At 39.8% G+C, this 11,454-nt stretch overlaps 1 protein-coding gene across 1 annotated transcript; it reads right to left on the reverse strand.

The window, feature by feature from the left end:
- LOC109233026 (transcription elongation factor SPT6 homolog) lies at nt 1,165-11,198 on the reverse strand. The gene is made up of 17 exons (XM_019398762.1): nt 10,875-11,198; nt 10,639-10,737; nt 9,521-9,644; nt 9,368-9,452; nt 9,089-9,242; nt 8,878-9,013; nt 8,487-8,754; nt 8,150-8,359; nt 7,943-8,068; nt 7,468-7,854; nt 6,626-6,733; nt 5,758-6,537; nt 5,445-5,586; nt 4,201-5,375; nt 3,812-4,021; nt 2,479-2,947; nt 1,165-1,967 (listed from the first exon to the last, which is right to left on the reverse strand). Exons 1-17 carry the CDS (start codon nt 10,906-10,908, stop codon nt 1,549-1,551), a joined length of 4,926 nt encoding a protein of 1,641 aa, XP_019254307.1. The 5' UTR covers nt 10,909-11,198; the 3' UTR covers nt 1,165-1,548.

The raw sequence follows: 11,454 nt of genomic DNA on the forward strand, positions 1-11,454 counted from the left end.
TAGCACGGAACTTCCGACCGGGTAATTGTTATTTGAATGGGTATGAGTTTTGGGTTGTTTGAATTGGTATGACCGGGTAATGAGATTCGGGTTGGTATTTTCCTAGTTGGCACATTAAGCGAGGGGTCCTACTGCCACGTTGGAAATTAGTTAGGATTAGGGATGATTTTGTATACGTTATTAACAGTAGGCCTATATTTAGGCCGAAAGTAGAAACGAATATAAAAGTGACTAATTCTCAATAATATAGGAACAATTTTAGCTTTTCTCCCAAAAAAAGAAGCCCATTTTCTGTTATTATGCTAATCCATATCTATTACTTTTCCCTCATTAAACTCGCGTGGTTTTGTCCTTCTCTATACACAGAAGAAAACCTTCACCAAAGTTGTGCCAATCTGTGGCAATCCACGGCAAAGATAAAATTTGAAGGTAATTTGCTAAAATCTACTAATGTTTGTACAAATTTTTTTCAGATTTGTTTCGCTTGTTTCGTATAAATTTTCTTCATATTTATTTCGCTTGTTTTGTATGATTTTGCTTTAAAATTGTTGGATATTTCTGATAGTTTCTAAAACTTATGAGTTCAAGTCACATTTCATGTTTTTTCGGGAAAAAAAAAATAAAATATATTTTAAAAAGTTATGTCCAAACAGATTTTTATCTTCAAACCAAACTTCAACCAAATCAAATTTTTTAAAACAAATTTGAGAATTAATGGCTAAACGCTAGCTAAAAAGCGATGTCAAAATTATTGTCATCTATTAACTCAACTAGGGCACCTGGCTTAAGGGTTTTACCCTAACGCTCAGTGAAATAAAAGCCATGAGGAGTAGGTTCAAATCCTTCGAGGCGAAATAGAAGATAAAAATGCGAGGCCCTAGTACCTGTGGGCAGAAGTTTGCAAACATCTTAGGGAATTGTCAAGAAACGCAAGCTGATCTATATACCACAATTATTGTGAAAAATTAAAAAGAATACTATGCCATCTGTACTAGCCCAGGATTGTCCAAATCAAACAGAGACATATTTCGATTTGAAAAGGAAAGACCCAAATATAGATACACCGATCCAACATTGGTAAGAGAAATTTATTTTCTTCCCACGCATAAGATGACAGAACAAGAAATATAATGGAGTACCGGAAGAAACAAAAACACGACAAGAAGAAAAATATATCTTCTTAATCCTTCTATTAAAGACCAAATCACCTCCCTCCATTAGTCAAAAATAGAGCAAATCACCTCCCTCCATTAGTCAAAAATATGATTTTTAACTTCTTAATTCACTCGTCAAGCTACATTAGACGAATAGAGCATTAACAGTAAAAATAACAGAAGAACCTCTGACAGGGATGGGAAAACATTATGAGGACGGACATAAGAGGCATAATTACAAAGATGCTACACTTAGCAATTCAATTCCAGAATGCAAAGTTGAAACCTGGATAACAATGTTTGCAAAAAGAAAACAAGTCAGTGGTTATACATCCAAAGGGCTGCATAAGTACGAATTAGTTGATCAAATGAATTGCTGTGATCATAGATACAGTCACCACCCTCCGCTGCCACCGGATTGTGAACCCTTTTTACCGCCACCCCAGCCAGAATCATCGGACTGACCACCGGTATCCTGCCCCCAGCCAGCACCACCACCATTGCCTCCCCAACCACCTCCGTCTCCGCTACCACCTCCGGCACCACTTCCACCACCACTCCAACCACCAGAGAAAGTGTCTCTAGCAGGTGAATTTTGGACTTCTGCACCCCATCCTCCTCCACCTTCCTTAGAACCCCACTTTTGAGTGCCATAATCTGAATCTTGCCCGTCATTATCGTTATTTTCTCTACCACGTCCATATGTTCCCCGACCACGTCCTCGGCCACGCCCACGACCACCACCACCATAGGGCCTGGGAGGCAATCCACTCGGATTATCCTGACTGCTTCGATTTCTGTAGTCATTTCTACCTGCAAAACCGAAAAAGCCCATTAGCAATCAGTATGCATCTTTCTGCTCTTTTATCAACCTCAATGAACAACTGTACATTACAGAGCAACAATGGATAAACTTCAAATGGAATGAAACATATTCTAGACATAGACAGACACAGTATACACAGTAGGATAAGCAGTAAACGTTCTCTCACCCCCAAGAGAGTTTCCTTAAAAGCTTATTTAGGGCAAATAAGTCACAGATCTTAACCTGCTCAGTTGAGGGACCAACAAACGTTGAGATCTTGAGGGAAAAAGGAGAGCAGTGCTGGAAAGAATGTCTTTAAAAAAGGAATTCCTACTAGCTGCAAATACAGGCCCCACCTATTTCGAAGAAAAAGCAGGTGTCTAAAGAGAAGTCACCAATAAGGTCTGTTTAGAGCTTTCAGAATTTGATGAGAAGCAACCTTTCATCATGAAACAAAGGGGAAGCAGAGACAGAACAGACACGGAGAGAATAGAGAAGGACAAAAACAGAAGATTTTACCTGGTCTAGAATCTCTGTCCCCAGACTGACCACCTCTTCGACCACTATCATTGGATGAACCACCCCAACTGCCACCAAATCCTGAGCCCCCACCTGCAGGGCTGCGCATAGGCACCATCGCTGCAACTGATCGTATTGATGGTGCAGAGTCATGGGGATCATCAATATGTCTTTGAAAATATGCCACAAGGCGATCAATATCTTCAAACATCCTCTTGCGGAATTTAAATCCTTTCGGGTACAGACCAACATACTCATGGTGCGGGTTGGAACTCCGTATGTAAGTCAAAATGAATGTCCCAGGGTGTTCATGAGAAATACCAAAGCTATAGACAATCCTCATAGGGTACTCAGATTTCTCAATTCTCAAAAGTTCATCAACTTCTGCCTTTGATCCCTTCCTAAACTTGCGGTAATTCAGCATTGCCTTCAAATGAGTTACTAATGGATCGACATACCGATCCATTACCTGAAATAAACACAACACAAAACCAATGAGATTGTTAGTGTTACCAAGAAACTAAAATAGAATACACCCAAGAAATGTATTGTACCAGGAGATAAATAAAGTAATCAAAGAAGTGCCCTATGAAAATTTGCCAAGGACCACAAAATGTACAATAAATCCCCATGAAGTTTCCAGCTCCAATCAACCGAAGATAATAAACATATCAGAGAAAGCCATCACCAACTAAATACCAACAAGCAAAATGCTTGGGAGCAATTAATACTTTTTTGGCAATAAAAAGGAAGTAGCAAATAATTAAGTTCTCCAACCAGCTCTAATAATAGTAAGAAAAAAGTGAGCAAATCCAGGTCCTTCACTCATCAAACTCAACCTCTCTTGCCCAATGTATTTGTCCACTATTTGAGCACAAAACCTTTGTTTCTGCACAAGGAGATGTAAAGAAAGAGATATGGAGAAGAGGACTCTGTGTGTGTGTGTGAGAGAGAGAGAGAGAGAGAGAGTGTGTGTGAGAGAGAGAGAGAACAAATTCTATTTCCTCTCAACAATGGCATTAATGCAAGCTAACTGCATTCATACTTATTTTCTAGTTCTACTTTCAGAGAGCATCAACCATCATCATCTTAAGGATTTCCATTTATTACGTATTAATTTGTTTGTTTGTTTGTTGCTTTATACAACTCTTTTCTCCAGCTGGATGACCTGTGAAGATAGCTGATCCCCCAATTCATATTGACTACGGGGTACATATGTTCCCTATTCCCTGCAATCCTCCCTCCCACAAAACCAAACGAAAACAGATACCAAAAACTAGATTAGGAACAACTCTCATTATATATAAAATAACTGGAAAAATAGTCAAAGTACCTCATCTAAATCTTCAAAAGTATCCTCTCCTATTTTCAGTGTTTTCCCGATACGAAGCAAGCTTGTTATGTCCTTATGTTCCTTTCCACCTTCCACAATATCCTTGTGAGCATAAACTCCATCGTACACTTTGAGAGTTAAAGTTAAATAAGATGGTCCGCGTGAGCTGGGACGTACGATACTTTCACCCGGTTCCTTGTCCGACAAGAACTGCACAAAGTATGAAGAGAGTATCAAGATAGCTTAGGCATCAAATGCTAGAATCGCCATTCTAAAAACGCTTAATTCACACTTGTCATAAAAGAAAAGATGTTTTATTGCAATGTCGCATCATAAGAACTATGCACCAAGTTTGTATTCAATATCTGCGAAGATAATCAATAACGTACCTCCATTGCTTCATCTGCCGTTATATTTTTGAATCGAGGATGAACTATCATCCTTGGCTTGAAATGCTTCTTTGCGAGCTCCTTTTCTTTACGAGCTTTATCCTTTTCAGCCTGTAAACTACTGCGATCCTCATGGTAGTATGGATCCAAGTTCTGATTATTCTGATACCTATTATTTCTCATATCATTCTCTTTACAGCTAAGGAAAACCTGGTACCTATTTTTTTGGATCGACTTGATTCTGCAAGTTAAGATATCACCTTCACGCATTTTTTCAGTCAAATCATTGACATCTCTCCAATCATCTGAAGAATCTTCTTTGGTAAGAATGCCAGTCAATCCAGACTCGAGAGCACAGATAGCTTTCTGAGGTTGAACTCGGCGAACTGTTGCCTGCACAATTCTTCCCTCGGAAAGTGTCTCCTCAGACTCGCCAGAAATCATATAGAACTCCTCATCCTGGCTTGGCTCCACATACTGTCTACGCCAATCTTGAAACCCTTGCATCAGCTCTAACCTTATATCGTTAAGAGTTTCCTCTTTGTCCTGACGATCTTTGGATTTGGCGTAGTTTGGAACTTCAAGTAACCTCGCCAGATGTGGCTTCTCTCTAACATGCTCTATTGCCATTTCAAGCAGTTCATCATCATCATTATTTTCTTCACCGATATCATTAAGATAAATATCTTTGGCCAACTCCTGTGCAAGACCATAGGATTCTGGGTGGATCCTTGTATCATCCAACAAGTCAATATATGTATTACTGTTAGCAGTGTATCCACTACGCCTTACTCGCAAGAAGCCAACTGCATTCACAAATACCTTTTTACCAAGATGATGTTCAGTCAAGATATCCTTCCTAGTGAAGATTGTCTGCTGTCTTACCAAGGATCTTTGAAGAGATGCTGCCTTTCTGGGACCTAGCCCCGAAATAAATTGCAAAGGGGCAAACAACCATTCATGACTTATAGCCAAATTAAGATCAACACCCACCTGGTTAGTTACATCAACCATAACCTGTTCAACCATCCCATACTTCTCATCTGGTGTAAGAAAACTATCTAAAGTACTCAGCTTCCACGATAAAATCTCCCTGCCTGGTCCACACAATGTCGCTACCATTGCTAAAGGATTTTGAAGATAACGTCCCAGTGCCACAGCGCGCCTCACAATACCTAAAACCCTGGAGTGGATAAGTGCTGCTAAATCCTAATATGTATAAAAGTTCACAGGAAAGTAATTACCTGACTGCCCAGGGAGCTGGTCCACTGAAATGCGGGAATTCTCATAGAGATGTGGAAGGGTTTCGTCTCCATATATTATGTTCAAATTATCCATCTCATGACCAACATCTCTTGGATTATCCTCCACCATTTTGAAAATTATCTGAACCACAAAAACAGTCAAGAAATACTTTAGCCACCTCAATAAAGAAATTATGCTGATTAAGAAACTGTTTATAATATGGCATAATCAGGCACCCCATATCCTACCAGAATACCGCCAGTTTATCCCTAATCACACATTTGCAATCAAATAAAATTCAAGGATGCACACCTCATAAATATCCTCCTTAAGCCGCGTACAAGATAGATTTACAGCTCCCAGCACCACAACATGTGGTTGGTGGTCCATCATGAATTTTAACAGTCTCTGCTGATCATTCTTCTTCCGCTGCTCATCATTAACATTCTGTCCACGAAGGCTGAGAGACCCAGCATACAGGATATCCAAAACCTCTCCCGACGAATCCAACATCACAAAAGTAGTTGCTGGCTTTCCAGGGCCCCAACAGCAAGCCATAACCCTGGGCGCAAGCTCTTCATCAGAGCCGACATCACTTTCTCTGCGTTGATATGGTCCCACAGACACTTTATTCCACAACAACTTTCCATATTCCAAAAGCAGCCAGCTCTTAGCTCTACTCGTCAGCAACGACCTAGCTTCCTTCTCCATCGAAGGCAGAAGAAAATTGAAAAATGCATCCTCAAGTATTAACTTTCTCTGCTCATTCCATAACTGAGCAGATTTACTCACACCATCACTGAGATAATGATCTCTCGAGTCAGTTATCAGCTTGTCAAGAACAACTTCGGGCAACTTGATAGTAACTTTGAGGAGCTTCTCCTCTTCAGCCTTCTGTATGAGAAGCCACTGTGCATCCTCAAAATCAGAGAGAGGTTTATCCCGTAACCACTTTACTCCAGCAAATTGATGGAAGGAATCAATCACCACATTCCCATCAGGAGTAGGACTCGTTGATACTTTGGCGTCATCCATAAAGGTCTTACGCACCTGTTTCCGGACACTAGGTTCACAGCTTATCTCAACTGCCGCCTAAAATAGCTCAATGAGAGTTAGCAATTACTGTCAAACATGGCAACAAAATCGTCCCAAAGTAATTATTGCATAAACATCCTCATACCATGTGTCTAGCGCCTTTAAGCACAGCTTGTGGTGTTTCAAACATTGCGCAGGTGAAGTTTGACGCCATCTCCTCTGGTGTTTCCCTAGCATCCTCCAGCAAATCCCCCTGCAAGAAAATTCACAGCTTCACTGTCATTTCCTAGTTCCAACTAGTACAAATGTTATCCTCATCTCGCTTTGCAACTAAGAGATGACTTCAGAAAGAAATTAAACCCAACTCCAGCAACAGGAATGAGGAAAAGAAGGGAACAACCAGCTATTTGGAGAATATTTGGGGGCTGCAATATAAGTCTCGGGATTCTGTGATAAGGTCTTAACTAAAGGAACTGGAACTACATGTAAGGGCACTCTCATCCACTGGCTGCAAGTAAACAACTGGATTGGCTTTTCTAACCCTGTTTAAAAGAGCCTGCTTTCATTTTAGTAATGAACAAAACAAATAGGATTGATTATGTATCACAATTTCAGTGATCGAAGGCTTTTTTGAAAATATATTGATAAGATAGCTTGGTATCCAACATAAATAAATGGGTGTTAGCATGTCATCCTTTTGCGAATGAGATGCATGTCTATGTGGGAGAGATTGCATATTTAAATAAACTCAGGTCATCATTTTGTACTGTCTACTTAGTTGAACGCATCTCATTTCTGATTGTATGTCAACAAGCAGATCGTGAGTTCAGAAGTAATGATGTTCTAAAAGTGATTTCAAATGTATTGGTGCAATCAGTAATACGGTACCCCCTCCAGTGATTTCCCGATCAAGGCAATAGTTATCAAGAAAGCAAATTTACTATCTCCAACATTCAGCAGATTTGGAACTTATAAGACCACACTTACCATACTTTCACAAGACATGTGTGAACCAAATTGTTCGGCACTATATCCCAACTTGCTTGCAACTTCCCATAAGCCGGCTTTGCTGCAAATACTGTATTGTGATTTCCTCTTTGGCCTCTTATATTGTCCTTCATCCACACCAACCTCTCCTGGTGGGAAGTGCAAGTTAAATTTTGAGTCAACATCATCAACCTCTCTTTCACAGTCGGCCGCCTGGAGTGATTTTATAATTGATTCAAAGAGTTGTTGATTCAACTTTAGACGTGTTTCATCATACACCCTACGGGACTCTTCTTGAAAGCGCTTCTTATAGTATAACTCGAGCGCAGACTTCCGCTTCTGAAGGAGGAGCCACTTTCTGTCTAAATCTTGGATTGCCCAAAGCACCTGCAGCATAATCTCTTTCAATATTCATTTCATATTCCCAAGCTTCTCGATATGGGACAATCCACAATACTTTGACAACAAGTCTCACCTTCTGCCGTCTTACAGCAGGCTTTTTGTCAGAATTATTGGGGCCATCATCACTAGTTTCATCCTCTTCTGGATCCTTTAATAAGCTCATGCATTCCTCTTTCCGGTACATGGCAATGAATGGGACCTAATAAAAAAGCAAAAATTTGCAGTGTTTCAAATGTCAGGCATAGACAAGATCAAATCCTAGTTAAGGTTTAGAACTCACATCAAGCTTCTGTCCATGCATCAAATCCAGAAATCTCATAATGTCATCTTTATCTATTGGTAGCTCACTCCCTTCATCACTTTTCCCACTATCTTTCTTCTTAATCTTAAAGAAAGGCACAACGCCGGCAGCAAGCTGATTGTAGATCCAGTTACTCTCTTCCACACTAATAGCTTCAGGTGGCACAGGACCAGTGCTTTCCTCAGATAACTACGACGATTAACAAGAAACTCTACTGTTAAGAAAGTATCATAGCAAACAAGAAAAATAACACAACCGACCCAGACAAGAAAACTAAGATGTAAAAGCAATCACAAAGAAAATGTTTGTGTTGCACCTGCATTCTTTCGGGGACATCTATTTTCCGAATGTGCTCATCCTTCTCTGTCATATACTTCTCAGCTAGAATAGTAGGATCAAATTCATCTTCAAGTCTCCTTTCACTCCATTCACCAGATTCGTCGTGCCTGCCTGATTTTGCCCGATCTTGTTTTCGACGCAATAAAAGTTCATCAACATCACCAAATATGTCATGGGCTTCCTGGAGAGCAGAAGACGAAACTCCTGATGCCTGCCTGGACTTCTTTTTGTTCACCTTCTTCCTTCTGCATCAGAAATTAAGAGGTAAGCAACTAAGAGGGGGCAAAAAAAAACAATGTGAGATAAACCAGAGAGCTAATAAAACATCAAGATGAATCCTACAGCCACATATATTTCAAATGCTATACCTAATAGGAGCACCATGTTCATCAACTTCTTCTTCATCAACAATAAAGTCGGCCATTTCATCTTCCTCTCCAATGTCAGCATCCTCTTCTTCCTCCAGCCGCTCTTCCTCCTCAGCAATATCCTCGAGTGGTGGCCCTGGAAATATTCCGGGAGTTCAATTAACATCATGAGAAAGACCCCAACAAAGAAGACAATTAAAATAGCCTTTACCTTCATCATCGCCAAATAAGCTATGCTCGAGCTTTTCCTCAGCTGTACGCCCACGCCTCCCAGTTTCGTCAAACTCCTCCTCCTCAGAAAAACCAGAACGCGCATCGTCCATATCCCTCTGAGCTTTTTTTAGCCGCTTGAACTTTTTGCTCTCCTGATCAGCCAAGGTGAAAATCAGAAGGTGTGAACAATGACTGACAAATCAATATACTACATATGAAATGTATATACATGTATTTGTCTATGTGTTTATATCAGTAAGCAAAAATCACAACTCACGAGTTTCGGACGAGGCACCGCAATGTTGCTTTCCTGGAGAAGTTCATAATCATCTTCGTCAAGCATGTAACTCCTCTCTGACTCCCTGAAACAGCAATATATAAGGCAACCATACATGAGAAAAAATATGCAATACTGCAAAAAGTAACTCACCTTTTCTTCCTTTTCTTCTTCTTTTGCCTCTCATCATCGCTGTCAGCTCTATCTTCTTCATCCTCTTCCTCTTCCACATCATCTACTATAAACCCATCTTTCTCATATTCATCCTGACCTTCTTCTGCCCAAATAAAAGCACCAGAATACCCGATTAGAACAAGTACATAGAAACCTTCAAAACAACTAGCAGAACTTTTCAAACAAGAGAAAACAGCCAAATCGTTTTATTCCATAAAGGCTTCCCTATCTTATCCTCCAGAATATCAACACCATGTATTATTAGTCCATCTGATAACTCTAACAACAGGCTAAAAGCCTTTAATGTTGGGAGCAGTAACTGCTGTTTCGGGGGGGGGGGGGGGGGGGGGTTACTGAGTATAACTGCACTTAACCGGAACAGAAAAAACAGTGCAGCCACCAAATCCACATCCTCAAGGGAAGTTGATCCACTTCCTTACAAAAACAAAATGCCAATTCGACTAACCATGCATCCTTAAACCTTAATCCACGTGATTTGGAACTCCAAAACAAATATTAGCAATCAATTAACAATCCCTTGGTACCAAACTAGTTGATGCCGGCTCTATGAAACTTGTATATCCATTCCACTATTATTTGGGATCTTATTTTTTAACAATGGTGGTGCCCGGACCAGCTAGCATTCACCTCGACGACTCCACCGGTACCCACTACCTCCCACCACCACCACAAGTACCGCCATACCCGGAAACCCTGCTCACCAAGAATCGGGAAGATGGGAAAAAATCACCTGGCATTTTTAGACTCAGAATAAGTCTGAACCCCGATCTCCCACGACTTTTACCCACTCCATTGACCACTATATTCAGGATAAGTTCATCTAAATATTCAATAATTTGTCTTGAACTCTCTAAATCTAATCCTTCTCCAACCAAACATTAGCAAAACAAAAACTACCAAGCCTCAATCTTAAACTAGTTGGGTCTAGTATGAATCCTCTATAAACATTCCAATCCCGTTCTGGCCCGTCTCATTCCACAATTCAAGCAATAACAAAGGTAAAACACTGTCAATCTTCATTATAATAAGTTTTAAAAAATATGAAAATTCAACCATATTAAAATTAGGGTTAATACCATCTTCTTCTTCATCTTCATCCTCCTCGTCCCGTTCATCTACTGCGTCTCCATCAACAGGCTCTTCATCCCTCTCTTCCTCCTCAATTCCAACTTCGTCTGCTCACCAAATTTGATTTTTATCAATAAAATAGCATAAAAAATACATGCACATAATTACTAGTAACATTTTTCAGCTAATATAAGAAACATATTTCTCGAAAATTTTCGAAAAAATAAGTTCCAAGAAAAACAACCTTCGTCGTCGGAGATCACGTTTTTTCCAGCCATTTTCTCAAAATGCTAAGACGAAACTTAGGGCACGATGAAAACCCTAGTATTTCACAAAATTTGCACACAGAACTATGTGGAAATTGAAACCAAACCCTAGGCTTTTCGCTTCGATTCCTCTCCCTGCTACTCAACAGCAAAAGGTGCTGATATTATATACAAGATGGACAAATATGTGTATATATATCGCGTGAGGAGAGTACTATGGCGGTCCGTGGCACTGACACAGTAGCAAGAGGCAATGCAAAGGGGCAGACATGAGCTACGGGACTTATTTATTTTGATGAGGCGAATTGGCAATGAATTTATAATGCTCTAAATAGTTGATTAAAAATAAAATTTTAGAATATTGATGAATATTTATATTGAGATATTTCATAAAAACACTACGGCTTGTTTGGATGGTTGTTACCAATCGTATCGCATTGTATTGTTATCCCAAAATAATATTTGTTTTGATTGTTTATTTAAAATTAGTTGTATCGTATTGTTAAATTCATTATTTCGGAATAACCAAAAGCCTCATTTTATGTAACAACCGATTTG

Source organism: Nicotiana attenuata, chromosome 10 (genome assembly GCF_001879085.1).
Source record: "Nicotiana attenuata strain UT chromosome 10, NIATTr2, whole genome shotgun sequence".
NCBI lineage: Eukaryota > Viridiplantae > Streptophyta > Magnoliopsida > Solanales > Solanaceae > Nicotiana > Nicotiana attenuata.